The 25,050-nt window shown below is 42.3% G+C and overlaps 1 protein-coding gene across 3 annotated transcripts in view; it reads left to right on the top strand.

Annotated features, from left to right (window-relative positions):
- PRRX1 (paired related homeobox 1) overlaps positions 1-25,050 on the top strand; it is a 120,036-nt gene that overhangs the window by 70,389 nt on the left and 24,597 nt on the right. For all 3 annotated transcript variants that reach the window (XM_061585264.1, XM_061585245.1, XM_061585254.1), the window contains exons 2-3: positions 11,771-11,946; positions 15,862-16,043. In XM_061585264.1, coding sequence (XP_061441248.1) covers positions 11,771-11,946; positions 15,862-16,043 — 358 coding nt within the window. The remainder of the gene's footprint in view (positions 1-11,770; positions 11,947-15,861; positions 16,044-25,050) is intronic.

Raw genomic sequence — 25,050 nt, 5'->3', positions numbered from 1 at the left:
ACACAGATGGAATCTTTATTAAAAAGAGAATTTTGTTCTCCATGCCATGTCAAAATAAATTTCCAGTTACAGTTAGCCCAGGTCTAAATGATAAGGGAACTTCTGAAAAGAAGATCTAGGATCAAATGAGCAAAGGCATTCACAAACCAATGGGCACGGTCTAGTTTAGTTGTGGGCAAAGAAGGGTAAGGAGGGCTTTGCCAGAGCTTGGCCCCAGAATTTGGCATTACTTGTCATAAGGAGAAGATGATAAAAAAATCTGTGTAAAACCAGGACTCCCACCCAAAGATTTTTGTTGATTAGTCATCCTCCTATTAACCAATTAATTAAACTGAGTTAATAATTGTACATATTACCAAACCTGAATATAGGCACCTTTTCAAGATACTGAAGGTAGTGTGAGATAACTTACAACTGTATTAGCCAAATTGCCCAAATACTGCTAACTGGAAGAAAGAACAATATTGACTAGCTTGTTTCCTTTCCTATTATAGTAACACACCAAAACCAAAATAGTCTCAAAAAATTAACGAGAGTGGCCTTTACTGTCAGTCCCAATTAAAATTTTCCCTCACCTGCAACTGTATGTATGTCTACTCAGTAAGTCCCATTAAATACAGTAGAACTGTATAGGATTGTAGCCTTAATTTCAATTGATTTCAAGGAACAGAGTTAACCATGCCCCATCTGTTCCATAGTGAAATATATGGGATAGGCTGTGTACACATGACTTTCTATTCTAGAATCAATGTGAGGTTTTTGCTGCCTAGTCCACACACAATCTAGATGTATTGCATATTTTTTGCCCCCGAAAAGAAAGCATTGCTTGAGAAACTGGTTTCATTCCGAAAATAAAAACTCATTGCAGATTGATTCTGCATTACCTGGCAGTATGTCTATTTGAAAACAGAGGTAAACAAATGTGTGCGGTCCCAGCAATGTGTGTGTGTGTGTGTATCCACACCTGCCCAGTGATATGAGGGATGGGCATATAAAATCACAAGTCCCACTTCCTTCTTCATTCATCTGGGGCATATGTGTGTGTGTGTGTGTGAGGGGAAGGTATGGATAACCTAATCAAAGGGAGAGATTTTAAATGTATATCGAATAACCACACCTGGATGGCAGATCTAAAAACAATCTAGATTGAAAGTAGCATGTTGAGGATGAGCACGAACAATTCTGTACTGAGACAACTAATCTTGTGTGCTAGAAACAGATTAGTGTGTATGCAGCCTTAAAGTGCTTATAATAGGCTGAATCATCCCCTTAACAAATAATCCCTTGACAGAAGTTCTGCAGGTACACTTTCTTTCTGTGTCTCTATTCCACCTGGCTGCATCAGAGGCAGAGGTGAGGCAGCAGTGATCAACTGTCATTTGACTCCATTTCTCCCAGATTGATTGAATCAGTGGCCATTCTACCTATAGAGTGGCCAGATTGCAAAAAGGAGCAGATTATGCAAACTACACCTGTTGAAATTCCTCTTCTTCAGCACTATTAAAGATGAAAAAGTTCTATCCTCTTCTGCATCTGCCCACCCTATGCACCTGACTGAATAAAAGAGAGTTGAGAAAGCCAGTAGCTTGACTGGGACCAGTTGCCATTTTTCTCCCCTCTCAGAACTGTTTCCTGCAGCATCTGTGTACATTTCAACCAGCAACCTGTAAAAATGGTTTCCCAAGGAGCTACAGCTACATCTGAACCGATAAGGGTACTGATACGAGATGAGATCTGAAGATGATAAAGAAATGGATTTGTGAACCGCCACAGTAAGCAGTCAGAGAATATTTTTCGTCTTTATTACTTTCTTCTCCTTTCTTTCCCAATGTAAAATATTTATTTTGGTCAAAGACCAGCAGATACAGGAATAACATGCAACAGCATAATATTATATCTGGTGCGGAAAATAGCAAATTTAAAACTACACCACAAATGTCACAAATGTCAATATGTAAAAATATAAAACCAAGTTAAAATGTACACAGTAACCTCCTCCTACATATAATAGAGGCGGCACAGAAACTGGCCACCTTAGTTGTGACCTGCGGGTACTGATCTGCCAGCAGATAATGAACATCACTTGCATCAGAGCCCAGGGGTATTCTTTGTAGTATAAGGATGTGTTGTAGATCTTGGTAGAAAGAACAATACAGCAGAACATGGCCCACCGTCTCCACCTCCCCCAGTTCGCAAGGGCATATCCGCTCATCATAAGGGAGCCTCTTAAACCTTCCTTCAAGCAATGCTGAGGGAAGAACATTGAATCTGGCCAGCATAAACACTTTTCTAGATTTAGGGATGGACAGGTTTGCCAAATAATTGGCTGGTGAAAAAACTTTGTCGTTGACCCTAAGGTTTGGATATGCTGCTGCCAGCCTTAAATTATTTTGAAATTCGATGTCATGAATTCGTTGGGCAATGGCTGCTTTTGCCTTAGTGTAGTCTAGTTCTAAAATAGCATTATTCGAAAAACCCAGCTCTTGTATTTTAGCACACACTGCCCGTTTCCATTTGGACTAAAAGGCATCTTTTAACGACAAAGGGGCCAGTCCTAAAGGGAAAAATATCTTTCCCAATGCGTTTTACCTTCTTTAGACTTTACACAGGCAGGGACCATGTTATTTCTAATTTTTGCACATTGCATGATGATGATGATGATGATGATGATGAAGAAGAAGAAGAAGAAGAAGAAGAAGTTCAGTTGTTGACTTTCTGCCAGACATGTAGCTATTAAAGGCACAAGAGCTCTGCCAGAAAAAAGTTGGCAGCTCAGCTGGAAAATTTCACTTTGCAATTAATCATTTCACCCATTATGGCACATAAGGCTGAATTTCTGGTTGACTTGAAATGGTTTGTTTTGTCTCTGGGAGGTTCTCCACCCCCCTTTCAGCTGAAGGTTGACTAGCATTATGTGTGCTGCTGTTTAGGCTTTGCTTCCATTCTACAATGATGCTTATGGGACCATCTTTTGCCTTGCTTTTCTGTGGAGATTTCCTTCTGGGTTATGAGGTCACTGTGTTCCCAGAATATAATAATTTCTTTGTGTGTATCTTGCAGATTGTAAAATAATGTATGCAGCATTTAACGGAATTCTTACTGGAATTTTTGTATGTTTTATGCTTTACATGTTTAATAGGAATTCTGATGCTGCTCCTTGAAAAATAACAGTTACAACAAACAAAGGGGAAACTTGTTAGAGGAAATTTACAGATCTTTTTGTAGTCTGTGCATGGATTTTTTCAGGCACACAATTGCACATCTGGACTAGGGTTGCCAGGCTCAGGGCCTGAGACTGATCCTGTATCTTTAGGAGAAGAGAAAGTCAGCCAAGTGCAGGTGTTCTTGCAACTCTGTAATGGGAAAAAACAGAAGGGGGAATTCTCCCTTCCCCCTACACAACTTTTAAAGATACAGAAGACCTCTTGGAGTGCCTCCCTTTTTTTCTGACAGATTTTTTAAAAAATGATTTACTCCTGTAGAAATGTGTACTAGAGGTGGGGAATCTTTGGCCCTCCAGATGTTTGCCAACCTGGGCTCCTTCTGGAAGGAAGGGCAGGATATAAATTTAATAATATAAACTCCCATAATCCCTGACCATTGACCATGCTTGCTGGCGATGATGGGAGTTGTTGTTCAGTAACGTCTGTGGGGGCAAAGCTTCCACACAAACACACACTTGTACTATAGGCTTCCCGTAATAGTTTACAGAATTTCTGGTTGCCTCTGTGATGACACTGCTTGTGCACCCCTCACTCTTGATTTGTTTTGTACATAGAATCATAGAATAGTAGAGTTGGAAGGGGCCTATAAGGCCATCAAGTCCAACCCCCTGCGCAATGCAGGAATCCAAATCAAAGCATTCCGACAGATGGCTGTCCAGCTGCCTCTTGAATTCCTCCAGTGTCGGAGAACCCACTACCTCTCTAGGTAATTGATTCCATTGTCGTATGGCTCTAACAGTTAGGAAGTTTTTCCTGATGTCCTGTGGAAATCTGGCATCCTGCAACTGGAGCCCATTATTCCGTGTCCTGCACTCTGGGATGACCAAGAAGAGATCCCGGCCCCCCTCTATGTGACAACCTTTCATGTACTTGAAGAGTGCTATGCTATCATATCTCCTCTCAGTCTTCTCTTCTGCAGTCTAAACATGCCCAGTTCTTTCAGTCTCTCCTTATAGGGCTTTGTTTCCAGTCCCCTGATCATCCTTGTTGTCCTCCTCCGAACCTGTTCCAGTTTGTCTGCATCCTTTTGAAGTGCGGAGACCAAAACTGGACGCAGTGTTCAAGATGAGGCCTAACCAGTGCTGAATAGAGGGGAACTAATACTTCACGCGATTTGGAAGCTATACTTCTGTTAATGCCGCCTAATATAGCATTTGCCATTTTTGCAGCCACATCGCACTGTTGGCTCATATTGAGCTTGTGATCAACAACAATTCCAAGATCCTTCTCACATGTCGTATTGCTGAGCCAAGTATCCCCCATCTTATAACTGTGCATTTGGTTTCTTTTTCCTAAGTGTAGAACTTTGCATTTATCCCTGTTGAATTTCATTCTGTTGTTTTCAGCCCAATGCTCCAGCCTATTAAGGTCCCTTTGAATTGTGTTTCTGTCTTCCACAGTATTAGCTATGCCCCCCAATTTTGTATCTTCTGCAAATTTGATAAGCATGCTCTGTACCTTCTCATCCATTAATAAAAATGTTGAAGAGCATGGGACCCAGGACAGAGCCCTGTGGTACCCCACTACTTCTGCCCAGTTTGAGAAGGAACTGTTGATTCTGGAGCCAACTGTGGATCCACCTGATAGTCGTTCCATCCAGCCCACATTTAGCTAGCTTGCTAATCAGAATATCATGGGGCACTTTGTCAAAGGTTTTGCTGTAGTCAAGATATATTATGTCCACAGCTTTCCCACAATCTACAAGGGAGGTTACCCGGTCAAAACATGAGATAAGATTAGTTTGGCAGGATTTGTTCTTCATAAATCCATGTTGGCTCCTAGTAATCACTGCATTATTTTCAAGATGCTTGCAGATTGACTGCTTAATAATCTGCTCCAGAGTTTTTCCAGGGATTGATGTTAGGCTGACTGGTCTGTAGTTCCCCGGTTCTTCCTTTTTGCCCTTTTTGAAGATAGGGACAACATTAGTCATCCGGCACTTCACCAGTCCTCCACGATTTCGCAAAGATAATAGACAGCAGTTCTGAGAGTTCTTCAGCCAGTTCCTTCAATACTCTAGGATGCAGTTTATCGGGCCCTGCTGATTTGAACTCGTTCAAAATGATTAGGTGTTCCTTGACCATTTGTCTGTCAATCTCAAGCTCCAATCCTGTCCCTTCTACTTCATGTTTCCCGGGAGGGTCATAGACCCTTTTTTGGGAATAGACTGAGCCAAAGTAGGAATTCAGCACTTCTGCCTTTTCTTTGTCATCTGTTAGCATTTTGGCTTCCTCATTGAGTAGCTGTGCCACCGTTTCTTTTCTCTGTCTTTTACTATGGACATACCTGAAGAAAACTTTTTTGTTGCTTTTAGCATCCCTCACTAACCTCAGCTCATTCTCAGCTTTAGCCTTCCTGACACTATCCCTGCAATTCCGTGATACCTGCCTGTACTCTTCCTTTGTGGCCTGGCCTTCTTTCCACTTCCTCTATGTGTCCTTTTTTGTTTTCAGGTCATCTGTAAGCTTTTTGTGAAGCCACATTGGCTTCTTCTGTTGTTTCCCTCCTTTTTTCTTTGTTGGAATTGCTTGCCATTGAGCTTTTAGAATTTTCTTTTTTAGAAACTCCCACCCATCTTGGTCTCCTTTTCTCATTAGGGTGGCTTGCCTTACAATTGTTCTGAGTTTATTGAAATCAGCTTTCCTGAAGTCCAGGGTGAGCGTAGGACTACTCTCAGCTTTTGCTTCTGTTAAAATCAAGAATTCAAGTATGGTGTGGTCACTTTCCCCCAGAGTTCCCGTAACTGCCACTTCATCCACCAAATCATCTCTGTTGGTTAGAATCAAATCCAGGATAGCTGATCCTCTGGTTGCTTCCTCCACTTTCTGTAGGAGAAAGTTATCTCCAACACAAGTCAGAAATTTCTTGGAGGGGCCGTGTTTGGCAGAATTTGTCTCCCAACAGATATTGGAATAATTGAAGTCCCTCATTACTACTACATCATGCCTCCTCGATACATCGGCAATTTGCTTTTCAAAAGTTACATTCTTGTCTTCTCCTTGATTGGGTGGTCGGTAGTAGACTCCAAGCACCACATTCCTTTTATTACTTGCCCCATTAATTTTAATCCAGATACTCTCGCTGGAGCTACTAAGCTCATCTTCCTGGATTTCTGTGCAGGGATATATATTTTTAACATATAGTGCGACTCCACCTCCCTTTTTATTCCTTCTGTTCTTTTTGAACAAGTTATATCCTTCAATTGCTCTATTCCAGTCATGGGAGTCATCCCACCAGGTTTCAGTTATACCTATCAAGTCGTAATTGCCCTCCTGTATTAAGAGTTCAAGTTCGCCCTGCTTGTTTCCCATGCTCTGCGTATTAGTATACAGACATCGAAGACCATGTGATTTACGGCTTGGCTTCCTTACTACATTTTGCTGAGGACTATCACTGGTCCCTATTACAGCCGATCTCTCTGCTCCCGTTACTGTGCACAAGCCTTCATCAGTTGTTACCACCAAGTTTACGTCTCCCTCCCCCTTAGGATTCAGTTTAAAGCCCCCTTGATGAACTTCTCCATGCTGTGGCCAAACACATTCTTCCCAGTCCTTGTGAGATGCAACCCATCACTTGCCAGCAGTCCATCTTGCCAGCAGTCCATAGTCCATGGTCCCAGAATCCAAATCTCTCACGTCTGCACCACCTGCGTAGCCATTCATTCACACGGTATTTTTCTTTCCCTTTGTGCTCCTCTTCTAAGTACTGGAAGGATGGATGAAAAAACTATCTGGGCCCCAAAGTCCTTGAGTTTCCTTCCCAGAGCTTCAAAATCTGATGTGATTTCTTCATAGCTCTGTTTGGCAGTATCATTTGTTCCTACATGGATGAGGAGAAAGGGATACCTGTTGGTGGGCTTGATGAGTGATGGCAACCCTTTCATCACATCTCTAATCTGTCCTCCCGGTAGACAGCATACCTGGTAAGTCCACAGTTCTTCTCTGCATACTTAGGTTTTGATCCCACGCAGCAGGGAGTCTCCTACTACTAGTACTCTTCTCTTCTTGTTGTGGGGTGTGGTTTCATTGTCCCTGCTTGATTGAGCTTCAGCCTCTTGGTCATTGTCGCATGGCGTCTCCTGTAATTCTTCCACCACAGGCTGTCCTCCAGTCTCCTCCTCGAGTGGTTGAAAGCGGTTCCATGGTTCCACTGGTGAAGGGTGTCTTCTAGCTCTTCTGCTCCTAACTGTCACCCTTTCCCACGTAGTTTCCTCCACTTCATTGTTCCTCTCCAAAGCAGCCTCCTCTTCTGCTACCACATGTTGTTGCTCTTCCACCTCCACTTCTCTTTGCTGCTGTTGTTCCAGCGTTCTGTCTATGAACTCTTCATCTTCTCTTATAGTCCTCAGTGTGGCCACCTGCTGTTCCTGGCCTCTCACTTTTTCTTCCAACAGTGCCACGAGGTTGCACTTGTTGCACGTGTACGCCATGTTGTTCTCAGGCAAGAAAACAAACATGGCACACACCTTGCAGGTCACAACCACTGGAGTGTCCTTCCCATTCATACTCTCTTCTATCTTTTGTTTCTTTCTAACTACTTGTTTTGGAGTGGCCTGTGCTTTGTCCTGTCCTACTACAGGGTAAACTTGAGAGTCCCACTGGTATGTGGTGCGCTGTACAATTAGAAATTTGTTTTTTGGGGAGATTTTTTTTAGGGACCTCCCCCTTGATCTCCTGTGTCGAACTCCTTTGTCAAACTCCTGTTTGGTCTCCCTGTTCACTCGCTCTGTTTGCTCGCTCTCTGAAAGCTGGCTTGCTTATATGTCCTCATCTGTAGACCAACTGAGACAGCTCTGCTCTGCTCTGCTCTGCTCTGCTAGGAGTCAGGAAACATTTTGGCTGAAACCCAGAAGTTGAGTTTTCTTGGCGTCAATTTGGGATATTTTTCACAGAGTTTGAACAGTGATCATGTGCATATAATTTGCTCTATAAATTCACTGAACTCTGGCAGTGAATTTAATGGGTTGCCTCTAGAGCTGAATAAAGAGGCATGTTCTTCTATTTTAGTCTTATTTTATTATATAAAAAAGTCAAAAAACATAATGTTCCCATAGTTTCATGTTAGACAGAGTAAGTCACCCATCCCCTGCCCCAGTACTGTTTACACCATTATATATTTCAACTGTGGCTCATCCTGTTCTGTGATTCTGCAAACTAAATGACAATAGGTATAACCCTTCTAGGACATTTCGTGTGCAGGTGTCATTGAAGTGAATGGAAGTTTTTAAAGAGCAGCTCTCATACTACTCCCACTTATTTATTATGATGTTCAGCAGGCAGTCCTGGTAGACTGTTTTTAATAGGAAGGTTCAGATGACCCCCTCATACCAAACAAGGTGTACTCCAGATGTGTTGGACTATAGCTATCATCATCCTTGACCACTGGTCATGTTGGCTGGGGTTGATGAGAGTTGTAGCCTAAATCATCTGGAGGGCATTCAGTTGGGGAAGACTGCTTTACAGGATGGGACTGCCCCAGCCTGTGTTTTTAATTGGCGATTGGGTGGGTTTCAGATGACCATCCCACACATTGGAAGAATCTATGAGAGGGGCATAGGGCTGGATTGGCTAGCCATACCCACTGCTACCCACACATTTGTCTGGCATGTGAAGGGGCTCTATGTGTCTATTGAGGACCTTTCCAGACATCCTTTTTATGGTGCATGATGCTATGGAAGAGTCATAAGCGATCCCACTTTCAATCTTGTTTGCACCTGCAAAAGTTTTGGGGTGTCACAGTGCTTCATTTCTAATCAGTGCATATCTTGTAACTTCCCTGCTGAAATCTTGTCACTTTTCCTACCACAAACGTTCTTAAGGTTTTTTGTCCTTTTGTTGTGCTATAGACAGTGGCTGTGGGGGCTCCATGTCCGTGGGGCAGTGGAATACGCTCTGGGTTTTAGTCTGAACTTTCAAGGATTTTTGGACTAAAACCGGGAGCAGATTCTACTACCCCAGTGACGTAGAGCCACCAGCCACCATTGGCTATAGCCTCTCCAGTCATGTGGAGAAACTTACAAAGCAGACTAAATCTACCACTAATGCACTATTATTGTGTCAAGAACTTCTTGCAGAATACACTTGCAATGAAACACCCGTCTGGACAGGCCCTGACATCCACACACAGAACATCCTCCAACCTGGTCCAATCAGTGTTTCCTCTCATGTGAAGGAGCTCTACGTATGCATATCAGTGCATGCATAGCGCTGGCAGGGGTGAGTAGCTGCTGTGCAGAGAAGGGTTAGCCCATGCAGCTCTTGAGGCCTCTCATGCATTCTTTCCATGCAGGAGAGGTCATCTGAATCCCCCACTTGCTGCAGAGCCTTTTCACTTGAGAGGGAGCTTCAGCTAATTTTCACTCTCTGTGCATGTATAAGACATCACTGGCACTTTATATTTTTTTCATTACATCTGAAAAGCTTCATACATAAATTGGCTCACAGAAAGAACAGAATGGGACCTCTCCAATTTTTACTTACTAGCAACCATAGCAAAGGGCTCAGGAATGCATTTATTTGTTTGAGGTATTAAACAACCTCCTTTAATACATTATATCCTGAAGTAGTTCACAATAAGAAATTACAATAAAATATAATTATATAATGGAAATATAATAATAAAACTGAGTATTAGTATGATTAGAGTTGTTTTGTTGCATCACATAGAAGTTAGAGACCCATCAATAAAGCAGTCTTTGAGTTGTAGTGTCATTCCTGCCACTGAGCTGATCAGTCTGCAAGCCTTAGCATGGTCAGCAGGTTTTTACATGTAGCTGAAAGTGTTCCAAAATTCCCAATCTTTTTCTGAATTTATCCTCTCTTCTCAAAAGCCACTTGATAAAGTAAAATCTCTTACTTAATGATAATATTCAAAAAAATCCATCCAAGTTTAAGAAAACCCCCAATAAATACGTGCCTGGAAGAAAATCTATCAAAGGACTGTTGGCCTGTCTGGATAGATGGGGGTGGGGTGTAAGTCTTTTAGAACTTGAAAGCCACAATTTCAATGGAATTCTTTTAGTTGACTGGGTTTACTCTCCAAAGGAGTTGAAGGCATAGTCAGTATCAGATATACAAGGAAGCAAACAGCTGGCTCCCATAACATGCCTAGTTGCTTATCTTCTCAATAAAACTTTCCCCTTTAGAGCTGTTTCCCTCCCAGAGAGAGTATCCATATGGGAAGTTCTAACAGGAAAGGAAAGGAAAGACACCCAAATGGTTTTCAAACACTTTCATTCACTCTAGCAATGTTGGCAGTGACAATAAAAATTGTCTGGAAAAATCACCTGTGGTAGTTGTATTAAATTGAAAGACCAAACACTTACCTAAAATACACATGAATAATATGCATACTTTATTCAGCAGCTTGCAGAATACATCTCTGCAATTTGAAACTCGGATTTGACTTGCAGGATATAAAATGATGCCAAGGGCAAAAGTCCCATTTGCCTAGTAAATGGGACATCTCTGCTAGCAATGAATTCTATCTTTTGCTTCGTAAGGCTTTCATCAGTTCAGGAATCTGTGCTTTTTAACATACATTCCTGTATCTGTATCAGGGAGGGTTTTTTTGTTTTTTTTTTAGGAATTGGTATAATTTCAAAAGAAGACGAAATTATCCATGAGGGGGGAGCAAAGGCACTTGGTAAATTAGCATTGCATGTATCTTTATTGTCACCTTCTCCTGTCTTACCTCTTGACCTCTCTGTGTATTTTTTTCTGTCATATATGTCCTTGGTTCATCATGTTAAATTGTGGCACACAGAACACTAGTATTCACGATAGTAGCAGTCATGGATTTCAGTGCAGACTCTGGTGTGTTCATTAAGACCTTCAAGGGCAAAACTACAACGCAGACATAGGTGATGGTAGCTGGGCAGTCCTTTGTGGAGAATAAATGCCACCTGATGAGCAAAAGCAAAGGAGGCAGTGCTTATCCCTTTCCTCGCATACTCTTTTCCTGCTTCAGTTTACTCCCCAGTGACATGCACACATGCACACAGACATAGAGGCAGGGGTTCAAATGTATGCTTTTACAAGGTGGCTCAGCAGAAAGTGAGGAGGAAAGGAAACCTGAGAGAGAAAATGGGCAGAGAGAAAAGGTGTAGATGAACAGACGCTGTGGTGGACGGGGAGGAGGGAGGGTGACACACTGATTTGAAATATTAGCCAAATCTTGGGCTGTGTTACAGGCCTTTCATTTCAGTGTAATGGAGCAGGTAGTCAACCTCACTAACATCAGAGCACGTGGCAAATGTGTGTACACTCCTTGATCTACGTGTATGGGCTAAGGATTGTAAGCAGTGAGGTTCGAGGGAAATGCAAAAATTACAGCCTGTGATATTGCCATAAATATTGCCACAGTTGCCATTACCAGTTTAATACATGTAGTGAATTGTTATCTCAATTCAAGCCGCAGGTGAATTTATTTAAATACGATTATTTAACCATTAAGAGATAATGTATCCCCTTGTCCTAATGAATACAAATGTCTCTATCCATAAAACTACCCCCATGTTTCATCTTTGTTGCTCTCTCCTTTGCCAGGTGACCAGCTAAATCCTGAAGAGAAGAAGAAGAGAAAGCAGAGAAGAAATCGAACCACCTTCAACAGCAGTCAGCTGCAGGCCCTGGAAAGAGTCTTTGAGCGGACTCACTATCCAGATGCCTTTGTACGAGAAGACCTTGCACGCAGGGTCAACCTCACTGAAGCCAGGGTTCAGGTAATTAATCCAGATTTTCTGTCAACACAGCTGACCCAAGAGGTAGCTTAAAACTGAGTGGGCTGCTAGGCCCTACTAGATCCATTGTGGCCACTTGTTCTCTGCACCCCAAAATATCTGAATCTTGTAGCACAAAGATTCCTCTCATGTATTCAAAATTTATGTAATGGCTAGCAACCGTATGTTAACAACTTTAATATGGATGCTATTAATAGCAATGAATATTTGCATATAATTTAGTGTTGGAACTATCTTTGATATTATGTACTTACAAGATGAGCGTTTCTAATCAGACCTATTTTTCATCTTATTTAAATAGCAATAGAAATAAATTAAAATGGATTCAAATTAATTACATAAATTAGTCTTTGTGCAGATTTTCTTATTTTGCAGAAAACTAGTAGTCTACATGCTTTATTCTGAGCTCAGTATTCAGGAATTTTGGTAGAGGAGGTAAGTGCAAGGAGCAATATGATAGGATGATAAGGGGAAGTGAGGGGATGTCAGAATATTTGGCTAGGGTTCCATGACAGGGAGTTATGAACAATGGACAGGTAGCTATACAGGGTACAATGATTCTTTCACAGACCCTGTAATTTCCATCCTATTTTCACACCTTTCACATATTCAGTCATATAGTGAAAAATGGGGTATAAAGTTCTTAAATGAATAAATAGCAGCATTTTGTAGATACCAGATCAGCATAATAATAAACAATGGATTTATATAACAATTAAAATGACCCATCTAGGAGTGAGGTCTCATGTTTAACTAGCAAGGTTTTGCAGAAGACACAGTCCAACCATAGCTAAGTCCCCTGTGACTGTAGTGAGACAATCAAAACAGTGCTTAAATCAGCACCATGAAAAGGGCTGAGTTTGGGCTGGATTGTGCTCAGAGTCTTTGTCCTGAGGAACTGACAATCTGTATGATTTTGGAGAGTTGTGTTCTTTCTGCGGTAGTCTTAAATCTAATATATGAAATTCCTCAGTGGGGAAAATAGCTATTGAATTCTAGAAGCAGCTGCAAGCCTTCTCTGCTTTAACAATCAGAAGGAACTCAGTGGAAATAAGAAAAATGTGTAGAAAATTTATGCCTATTTTTAAAATTGAATTTATGGCATAGGCAAAGGTCTAAGCCAAGTAGCGCTGCCAAAGCAAATCTTGTAGGGCTATGGATTTTGCTAAGGTTCTCATAGAGGCACCCTATTTATTTTTAATCATAGAAACATATGCTTGCTGTATTTGCTAAAGTGAGGGCCCAGGGCCTCCATAAACTGTCAACTATATTTTAAAGAGGAGGGACAAAGAGATGTGGTTGAAACTGCCTGCAGCTGTGTGTAGGCAATCATCTCTGTGAGCAACAGGAGTGATTTCCAGCTCATTGCCACTGTGGCACTAACCCTGATCCAATAATAGTAGTTTGATAACTGTACAAATACAGTGGAGAAGGTGGGAAGGGGCAGCCTCACTTTAGAGGGACACACCTTTTTTCCTAATTTCCAATTGCAATTTCTTTCTTAGTCAATATAGTATGAAACTTTACTAGACCAGATCACAACTCCCTTCTGATCGAGTAGATTTCACTCCTAAGGGAAATCTTGTCGGAATTCTATTGAGTTGCGTAGCAGAGCAGAGAGTATTGAGTGAGCTTACGTGTGTGTGTTTGAATCTTTGCTTAGATTCTACCTTCCCTGCAAATTAGTCAGGCAGAGACTTTAAGCTGTAAAATAAGAAACAACTACTTTATTCTGGAAATACATGCTTGATAGGAAAGAGTCCTTACATCTAACTAACTAACTATGTTAGAGCAGTCTGCACTGGTCCCAGTGCAGCTCTCATGTTGGTTGAGAGGGAGAGACAAAGGAAAGATGTCTGCTCCCCTCTCTCGAGAGAAGAAGAAAGTGGGAAGGCGGGAAGGAACTGGAATCAACATTCCTTTGCTTACCAGCCTAGCAGGAAGGGAAGAGACGGCAGGATCAAAGGGATAGGTATAGCCTCAACCAGCAAGAGGTCTAGCTCTCTAGCTACCCTTATTAACCCCATGCAGCTTCAACCAACAAGTTGGAGTTAAACCTCATACATTCCAACACCCCTTCTCAACATATAATGTGGCCCTAAGACACAAAGTTAAGAATCTAAACACCTGAAGTACTGAATCTGAATATTCATATTTTCAGTAGGTATTCATCGGTGAGACAAAGAACCCCAGCAAATACTCAGGGACATTTCACATATTATGCAGTACACGCGAAGGTTTATCACTGAATGTACACTTGATAGGAAGCTGCAGCCAACCCTAAATGGAAATGGACTGCCTGCAAGTCGATCCCGACTTATGGTGACCCTATGAACAGGGTTTTCATGGTAAATGGTATTCAGAGGTGGTTTTACCATTGCCTCCCTCTGAGGCTGAGAGGCAGTGACTAGCCCAAGGTCACCCAGCGAGCTTCATGGCTGTCTGGGGATTCGAACCCTAGTCTCCCAGGTCGTAGTCCAACACTCTAACCACTACGCCACACTGGCTCTCAAAAATACATTATATGATGAGAAATTGCTTGCAAAAATGTATAAGTTATTGATGAGAGCCAGTATGGCATAGTGGTTAGAGTGTTGGACTATGACCTGGGAGACCAGGGTTCGAATCCCCACACAGCCATGAAGCTCACTGGGTGACCTTGGGCCAGTCACTGCCTCTCAGCCTCAGAGGAAGGCAATGGGAAAAAATGGAAATGGATTGCCTTCAAGTCAATTCTGACATAAGGGCTACCCTATGAATAGGGTTTTCATGGTAAGCGGCATTCAGAGGGGGGTTACCATTGCCTCCCTCTGAGGCTGAGAGGCAGTAACTGGCCCAAGGGCACCCAGTGAGCTTCATAGTTGTGTGGGGATTCGAACCCTGGTCTCACAGGTCATAGTCCAGCACCTTAACCACTACACCCAATCCTAGTTCCTAATTAATATATCTGTGCCATAATGAATTTACAAGTATGTGCTTTCTGTCCACTTAAGTCAGATGTACCCAGATGTGTGCAGTAGGAGACTATGGAAGACATCCCATGTTACACTGAAGGCATCCCATGTCACATGTTGCTTTTTATTTCTGGGGGCATGACTTTTAATGTATACTCAGTGGCCTGTTTGGTTATACAGTGGGAGTGTATCAAACCAGGTGTGCATGGAAGGGGGGCAAGATGTACCCACCCTTTGCCTGAAAGCATCCCAGTGTGGGAAGTGTGGATGTGGGAGGGGGGAGGGGTTTGTTCCCTTCCCCTGTGGGCTCAGCTTGATATAAGAAGTACACCGTCATCTCTGCTTTATAGCCAAATGGGCCAGGTTAGTACACATCTAATTTGGTCCTATGAATGTACAGAGGAGGGTCTGTTTATTGTTAATGATCATGACCTCTAGTCAGATCAGCATAAAACATTTTCTTATGGCCAGTGAAAACACAGAGATCATTTGAACCAAAGCTATCTTTGCCTTGGTGGCTGCAAAGCTATGACAGAACTATTTTGATTGATGTGCAGTGGACTGCAGTCTGGATGTTTGTGGTGGGATGCTATCTGAATTCAAGTGAATCCTGATTGTACACTGTGTTTCTCTAGACAGGGTTTCTGCTATGTTTAGCTCCCGTTCCGCAATTATTTGCCCTTTTTGCCTTTTAATTGCTCTTGGCCTGTTATCTCCTTGTGACAAATGGCTGAATCACATAAAATATCTGGTTTTTAAAAAATGTGTTTTTAAATTTGTATATTTGTTTTTAATGTTTTTAATTGTTGTAAACCACCCAGAGAGCTTTGGCTATGGGGCGGTATACAAATGCAACAAACAAACAAACAAATTTTCAAGTAGCTGGAACATCCACTACTAGAATCTGACAGCTGACATGGATGTATTTGCCCTCCCTTCTTAGGTATGGTTTCAGAACAGACGGGCAAAGTTTCGCAGGAATGAGAGAGCAATGCTGGCCAACAAGAACGCATCCCTCCTCAAGTCCTACTCTGGGGATGTGACCGCAGTGGAGCAGCCAATTGTACCTCGACCAGCTCCAAGACCCACGGACTATCTCTCATGGGGCACTGCCTCTCCTTACAGGTGACTCTAACACATCTATCACTTCACCATTATTTCTCTTGCCAGCTCCTGGATAAATACTCTGGGGAAATCTAATGGAATAAATGCCTGAGCCAAGATTTTCCATAGAAAAAAACTATTCAGAGCTGTTCAGATTTGATCTACTTTGTACCAATCTCCTGTGGGCAAGTGGGCATACCAACACAGGACCAGATTTAAACTGTACTCCTATCCATGCTTACCCAGGAGTAAGCCCTACATACTATATTTGGATTTACTTCATTAAGTGTGAATAGGATTGCACTGTCAAACTGGTTTATGTCATTCTCTTTCCGCAGGCAACCCTGGGACCTGTTGTTCTCTGTATGTAAATGGAGGGAGGAGGGGATATGGATCTTTGACAGAATTCTCAGCAGCTTCACCAAAGTACAATTCCCAGGATTTTTTGGAGGAAAGCATGACAGGCAAATTAGCTTAAAAGCAACAAAAGCTTGCAGAGTAGTTATGCCGTAAGGACTATTTGGGGTGAAGTAGCAAGACATGCACTCCTTTAAACCAAAGCAGCCCCTACAGATGGAGGCAGCTATAAAAAGTAGAAAGATGTCATCTCAGCCACCGCACCTGCTTTGTGTGTGGAAAGGATTCACCCCTGGAGTGAAGTAGTTCTAAGGAGCCTTGGTAGCCTTTTCCATCACTTCTGGAACTCCTAGAAGGCAGAGAAACAGGAGTGTGGCAAAGCTGGAACTCTGAGTGGAAACAGCATGTGCATTGCTTGAAATAAACAACTCAGTTGTACTCCTTTCTTTCTTGCTGCTTCTGAATGAAATAAACACACTCCTGATGAAGATGAGACTTTTTCTTCAGAGGGCATCATACTTCAGCATGACAAAAAAATGGAAGCCATGAGGGAGAGAGGCAATTCTTGACTTCTCAGTAGGGGTGAAGGAGACACTTGCACCAAATTTGCACTTCCCAAACCAATATGTGAACTACTCCCCTTTGAATTTGCACTTCTATGATTTTAGAAATGCATTTCTCAAACCAATAATGTGCATATTAGGGGAATGTGTTCATAAAAAGCATATATTAGTGGAAATAGAATTGTATACAGAAATGTGCATATTAGGAGAAATGCATGCTAAAATGCTGATGATTTTTTATGAGGCCTTCTTTTTTAAAAACCACAAATTGATGCAGGAATGTGGGGAACTGAACTTGCAAATTAACAGACTCGCCCTATCCCTCCTAAATGAGGGGCATTTTGTATATTTGATATAAATAAAGATCTGACCTGTGTTTGGGGGTTGGTGGTTTGATCTGTGAAGCTGGTAAAGGCTTATGAATAATAGAGAATGAAAAATATTTCAAGCCTGTTTAGTTTAGCTCTCTATGGCCCCCTAATGGTCAGTCTGCAATTGTACTAAGCCACATATTCTCCAGATTTAACTTTTTCTCCAGAAGTAGTGATTTGGGAAGATTGGGGGGGGGCAACCTCCTGAAAAACACTTGATCCTACTTTTTTGGACAGTTTGTAATGCTGTTCACAATCACTCTTTGTGGGAGCAAATTCCATAGTTTAAATATGTGCTGTGTGAAGAAGTACTTTCTCTTGCCTGTCCTGAATGTTCCAACACTCAGCTTCATTGGATGTCCCCAAGTTCTACTGCTAGAAATGTTTTCCCATTTCTCAGAACACTCTCTATCCACTTTCTCCATACCATGCATAATTTTATACACCTCTATCATGTCACCTCTTACTTTCCTTTTTCTCTGAACTAAAAAGCCCCAGATGTTGCAACCTTTCCTCATAGGGGAGTTGCTCCATCCCCTTTATCATTTTGTTTGCCCTTTCTGAACCTTCTCCAACTCTACAATGTCGTTTTTGAGGTGAGGCAATCAGTATTCTAAGTGTGGTTGCATTATAGATATGTATAGCGGCATTATTATATCAGCAGGTTTATTTTCATGTTCTCTAGCATAGATTTTGCCTTTTTCACAGCTACTGCACACTGGGTCAGCATCTTCACTGAGTTATCCATTACAACCCCAAGGTCTCATTCCTGGTCAGTCACTGCCATTTCAGAACCAATGAGCGTATTTGTTAAACTGAGGGTTTTTTGCCCCAGTGTGCATCACTTTGAAAAATGGAAATGGACTGCCTTCAAGTCGATTCCGACTTATGGCGACCCTACGAATAGGGTTTACATGGAAAGCGGTATTCAGAGGGGATTTACCATTGCCTTCCTCTGAGGCTGAGAGGCAGTGACTGTCCCAAGGTCACCCAGTGAGCTTTGTGGCTGTGTGGGGATTCGAATCCTGGTCTCCCAGGTCGTAGTCCAACACCTTAACCACTACACCACACTGGCTCACTGCATCACTTTACACTTGTTTATATTAATTTGTATTTCCCATTTTACAGCCCATTCGCTCAGTTTGGATAGATCCTTTTGAAGCTCTTCACAATCTTTTTATTTTAACCACTCTAAAAATTTGGTATCATCAGCAAACTTGGCTACCTCACTGTTCACCCCTAACTATGAATCATATATGAACAAATTAAAAAGTACAGGGCCAGTACCAAGTCCTTGGGGGACTCCACTTTCTACATCTCTCCACTGGGAGAACTGCCCATTTATTCCTACTCTGCTTTCTGTTTCTTACCCAGTTACTGACACACCTCTCCTCTTATTCCATGACTGCTAAGCTTACTCAGGAGACTTTGGTAAGGTACTTTGTCAAAAGCTTTTTGAAAGTCTAGGTACGCAGTGTCAACTGGATCACCACTATCCATATGCTTGGTGACTCAAAGAAATTAAACAAGGAAAAAACCCCAACTGGAATAGATTAATGAGATAGGACTTATCCTTGCAGATGCCATGTTGGTTCTGCTTCAGCGCAACTTGTTCTTCTATCTTCTTGGTAGTTTTATCTTTAAAAAAGCTTTCCAACAGTTTTCCTGGAACAGATGTTAAACTAACCAGCCTGTTGTTTCCAGGATCTTCCCTGGACTTTTTTTTAAATGGTGTTACATTGCCCATTTTTCAGTCTTCGGGTACAGTGAATGATCTTAGCGACAAGTTACATATTCTTGTTGGGAGATCAGCAATTTTACATTTTTCTTTAAGAACTCTTGGGTGGATGCCATCCAGACCCAGTGGTTTGTCAGTTTTTATTTTGTCTATGACACCTAGAAGTTAGTATCTTGTCAACAATACTTGTCTCAGTTCCTCAGAGTCCTGCAAAAGTTAGTTCAGGCACAGGGATGTGTCCTATATCTTCTGCTGCAGAGACAGATGCAAAGAATTCATTTACCTTCTCTGCAATCTCTTTGTTCTCTTTGTCCTCTTTTAGCCCACCTTTGACTCCCTTGTCATCCAAAGGTCTAACTGCCTCCCAAGATGGTCTTCTGCTACTAATGTATTAAATTGTTGTTGTTGATCTTTATGTTTTAGCTCCACAAATTATTAGCATCCCTTATTATCTGCTTGCATTTATTTTGCCAAAGTATGTGTTTCTTTCAAAGTATGTGTTCTCTTCACTGGGACATTTCCATGTTCTAAAGGAAGCCTCCTTGTCCCTAATAGCTGTTGGCATGTGTGCGTTGTTGCGTGAAACAGCATACATTACGTTGGAGTTAAGTTGAGCAAGAAACTTCTTCAGAGCATTTAAATCATGTAAGAGTCTTTATTAAGACATTAAGGCTTTTCAGCAGTTTCCCCCCCCCTCTAGCTCTACAGCACATCTCTCTCCAAAAGCAAAAGTAAAGACAGCCTCTCAGTTCAGAGGCATGATGCAGAAGGCCAGAAGAACCAACAACTGGCTGTTACAACTTTCCCAGCTGTTATCTCCCGTTACCATGACAACCTGTCTGACCTTGAAAGTCTGCTCTCTCAGGCCAGGCATGGCAGATAAGACTGCTTCTCAAGACACATGCTTGTAACTTTCCAGACCTGATAAAAACATCCTTAGGCAGTACGGCCTAATGCCAACAGTCCCCCTTTTTCATCATGTCTGTAAATCCATTACAACAATAACACATTTCTACAATACATTTCAGTACATTGCATCATACAGATTCAGTTTACATTACAGTACAGTTCAAAATTACATCTCAGTACATTGCAGTACATTTCAGAACATCTCTGTACATTTAGCTAAAGCTTTATTCAATCAAACTTTGGCTCATTCCAAGCCTTATCACCAGTTTGCCAAATTTCTCCTCACACAAAGGCTTGGTCATTATGTCAGCCACCATGTTTTTAGTGTCACAAAATGTTAGGTTAACAAACCCCTGCTGCACACAATCCCTTACGTGAAAGTATCTGACACTAATATGTTTTGTTCTTTTGGTATGAGCTTCTGATGTGGCTATCTTTATGCAGGTCTGATTGTCTTTATATACAGTAATCGGAAATTGCATATCAGTGCCTATCTCCTGCATGAGCATTGCGAACCATTGTAGCTCATTACAGGCCTGTGATAGAGCCACATACTCTGCTTCTGCACTTGAGCTGGCCACCACATTTTGTTTCTTGCTACTCCAGTCAATACATGATCCGTGCCACATCACAACTATGCCAGAGGTTGACTTACGACTGCTCAGTTCCCCTGCATGATCTGCATCCACTAAACATTCAAGACCTCCTGTCTTTGCTCCTGACAAAACCAGACTCTTTGTCTTCGTGCCTTTCAGATAACGCACTATCCTTTTAATCCCTTGCCAGTCAGCCTCTGAAGGATGCTCTACCTTCCGGCTTAAAATGCTGACTGCATTACATATGTCTGGGCGAGACACCTTCACCAAATATTGCAATTTCCCTATTATGCGCCTGTACTTCTCAGGTTCTGTACAAGGCGTCTCCTGCACATTCTGTTGGAAAGCCACAACCATTGGAGTCTTCACAACATTGCATTCTGTCATGTTGCATTCTTCTATGATCTGATTTATTTTACTTTCCTGACTCAATGTTATGCTTCCGTCTTCTGCACGCACAATATCCGTGCCTAAATAGTGTGTGACAGGCCCCAAATTCTTTGTGTCCACCTGCCTGCCCAGTTGCTCATTAAATTCTCGCTCCTCTTGCTGCTCATGATAAAAATACATGATGTCATCAACGTAAACTGCACAGAACGTGGTTTTCATCCCCTGTCTCTTTATATACACACATGGATCTGCCTTGCATCTTTGGAATCCCATTCCATGCAACACTCTGTCCAATTTCTCATTCCAGCAGCGTGCACTTTGCCGCAGTCCATATATTGATTTATGCAGTTTACACACGAACCCTTCCTTTGACACAGAACCCGGAGGCAGTTCCATATATATCTCCTCTCTTAAATCACCATGTAGGAATGCCGTCCCTATATCGTAGTGATTTACACTCATGTTCTGCATCGCTGCCAGCTTCAGCAGCACACGAATGGACTCATGTTTCACAACCGGGGCAAAAACTGCATCATAATCTGTCCCATGCTGCTGGGTGAATCCCTTGGCAACCAAACGTGCCCTGTACATCTGTACTTCCCCGGAACTTGCTTTCTTCTTCTTAAACACCCATCTGCAACCTATGGCCTTTTCCCCCATAGGTAAATTTACTAATGTCCACGTGCCATTCTGTTCCATGGCTTTCCATTCTTCCTGCATGGCCTGTTGCCACTTATTTTTCTCTGCCTCAGGCATCAGCCTAATTTCATTAAATGAGGTTGGTTCCTCACATTCCACGTGCTTCATTTGAATGGTTAATGGCGACGGTGTCACAACAGCAGTCTGTTTACAGCCCTGACTGTCATTCTCTTTCTGCCCCATTAAACTCAAGGCATCAGCATACTTCACACCCACGGTCATTCTAAACATCCCTTGTGTCATAAAACCCTGACAGACAACTTTGCCTCTTCTCTGTATAAAACATTTCCCTCTATCAAATGTTATACAATACCCAGAATCCATCAGTTTTTGAACTGATAAAATATTATGATTCAGTTCTGGAACAAACAAACATTCTGACATTATCCCAAGTTTATCAAATCTCACCAGTCCACGGGCTTCCACCCGTTTATGTGATCCATCAGCAAGTTGCACAAAATCCTGTACTTTTTCTGAAGTGTAAAACAAACGTCTGTCTTTGATTAATATATGGCTTGCCCCACTGTCAAGAATCCAGTTAATAGGTCGTAAATCTTGAGACTTCTGTTTACAAACAAAGTTCACACTTCCCTGCTTCAAGCCTCCATCCCTGGAGTTTCGCTTGATTGCACAGTCTTTACGGAGATGCCCACGAGCCCCACAGGCAAAACAAGACTTCAGCCGCTGCTGCTCCTGCTTGTTTTCCTGTCTGCTTTCGACAGCCTGCTCCGGTTTGGCACTTTTCTCCTCCTTGCTTCTGACAGCTTCCATCAGCTCGGCTCTCTGCGCCTTCTGCCTCCGCTGCCATTCCTGGGACAAATCCTGCAACGCGTCCCACATCTGTTTAGCCGACGGCTCATCTCTCACACACATCAGTTGAGAATCTGATAGAGCCAAGATTATAAACGCCTGCGCCCTCTGGTCTCGTTGCTTCCAGGCTGCAGTCGGTACCGCCGGGGGTTTTTCTTTAATCACTTCCCATAAATCCTCTTTTATCAGCAAAGCCCTCATCCTCGGCTTCCAGCTGCCATAATTCTTTTCATTAAGTCGTTCCATCGGCAAGCCTCCAGACATGTTTATAGTGGCCATCCTGCTCACCTCTGTCTGGCACAATCACGCTGCCCTCTCTGGAACTCCGTCTGCCGTTCAGACCAGCAACTTACTCCCGTGTAATGCGCTGTGGATCTGGGCCCATAACCCCTGTTGGCGTGTGTGCGTTGTTGCGTGAAACAGCATACATTACGTTGGAGTTAAGTTGAGCAAGAAACTTCTTCAGAGCATTTAAATCATGTAAGAGTCTTTATTAAGACATTAAGGCTTTTCAGCAGTTTCCCCCCCCCCAGCTCTACAGCACATCTCTCTCCAAAAGCAAAAGTAAAGACAGCCTCTCAGTTCAGAGGCATGATGCAGAAGGCCAGAAGAACCAACAACTGGCTGTTACAACTTTCCCAGCTGTTATCTCCCGTTACCATGACAACCTGTCTGACCTTGAAAGTCTGCTCTCTCAGGCCAGGCATGGCAGATAAGACTGCTTCTCAAGACACATGCTTGTAACTTTCCAGACCTGATGAAAACATCCTTAGGCAGTACGGCCTAATGCCAACAATAGCTTCTTTGACTCTGCTTGTTAACCATGTAGGAATATCATACTGGACAGGACGACACCACAGTGCTATGTGGCTAGTTAGCAGGGTTAAAGGACAGCGTGGCTGGGCATCCTCAAGGGCCTACACCCCAACTGACAAGAGTCTTCTGGACCTGCTTCTTCTCTTCACCATTGCAGTCTGCTTGCTTGATCACCTGCCTCTCTCTATGGCCCAGACAACAGTGATGGTGAGATGGTGTAGTCTACTGCTTCACCACTGTCTGCTTGGTCATTGACTCTCTGCCTAGTAAGCAATCAGTGGTAGCGGTGATGAGGAAGAGAAGGAACAGCAGCTGGTGATAATGACAGTGTGGGGGTTGACTCACTGTGGGAGAGGGGCCCATGGAGGGTGTCTTGATCAACGGCCATTCAAAACCTGGAACTAACACTACCAATTAGATGTAGCTATGTGCTGATATCACTAAGGGAAAATAAAGCCTTATAGAGTCAGGGCAATGCTTTCTGTATTATGCATTTATAGAATCCTAGCCAACTGGAGCTAACTGTAAGAATCAGTTTCTTAGCACTTTTATAACAATCCTTGCTAAAATGGCACTAAGCTAACCAAATCATCTTTCATTTCAGAAGAACATTTTTTTGCAAAACTGCCCCCTCTCCTTTTGGTCCCAGCACTAGTTCACAGCATCAGTATCACATCTGTATCTGCCTATCTACTCTTATTACTGCCAAATTATAAGAAAATCCCATGTGTCCACAGCAATGGGTAACCCATGCCAAAGGAAGACTGTTCCCAGGCTTAGGCATTGTTGTTTTTGCCTCCCATACTGTTGGCAGCCACCCTCATAGGTCATCCTTTGAAATAATTTTTTATTTCCTAAAAAAAGTCAGATAGAGAGTTGTGCAAAACTTATGCAAAAACTCTGTTGGCAAAACCCAGTACAAACAAAACAAATGTGGATCATGTGGGAAATATAAGCTTTTGCTTGGTACATAATCACCTTTTTATTTCCAGCAAGACTGGAGAAGATAAGGCTGATCACAGAATGTATGGACTGGGCCAACTACACACAGAGCATAATTCACTGGGTCCCATTGCCTTGAGGAAGTTAAGCAGATCTGGGTCTCATCAGTGCCAGGATGGGTTAGGGAACCACACGTATGCTGCCTTGGGTTTCATGGTAGAAGAAAGGTGGGACTTAAACGTAAGAAAATAAATAAAAATAATAAATATTTTACAGAAACTTGTGGAATTAAGAATCTTCTCCAAGTGCATGAGACATTACAGAACAAACACCCAATAGAACGTCTATGTCTCTTCAAGGCTCAGTCCTTTTTAAAATAGTCAGATGACACATTCCATTTTCCAGTGATGGTAGAACTGAAAATAGAGCAACTGAGTGAAATACATGAATGTGTGAACCAGATCCATATATCTTGCCATCAGAAAACATCTCAGTGGTTCCACTGCCATTCTTACTCAAAAGAGGTTGTGTACTCCAAATATAGTTTTGCTTTGAGCAAATCCTTGGATTGTTCTAGCTCATGTCCATAGTGTGCAAAATTAAAGCAATGGCTTTCCCAGTGGTCAGTGCCCCTTGTCTAAGTTGATATAATTGGTACCAACCCAGTGGTTGGTATAATCTTTTTTGACAGTAGCTCAGCTGTTGTTTTGAAAATTTTTGTTACATGTTGCGAAAGAAGCAACAATGGGAGATTAAATGATGAAGCCCATGAGCATCTGTGGCAATGACTTGCTTGCCAATTCTATTTTCTTTGTGTAGTAGATTTTCTTAATTTGG

The sequence above is a fragment of the Rhineura floridana genome, chromosome 1 (genome assembly GCF_030035675.1).
Source record: "Rhineura floridana isolate rRhiFlo1 chromosome 1, rRhiFlo1.hap2, whole genome shotgun sequence".
Classification (NCBI taxonomy): Eukaryota; Metazoa; Chordata; class Lepidosauria; order Squamata; family Rhineuridae; genus Rhineura; species Rhineura floridana.
Note: the sequence above shows the minus strand (reverse complement) of the source record. Positions and strands in the feature narration are given on the sequence as shown.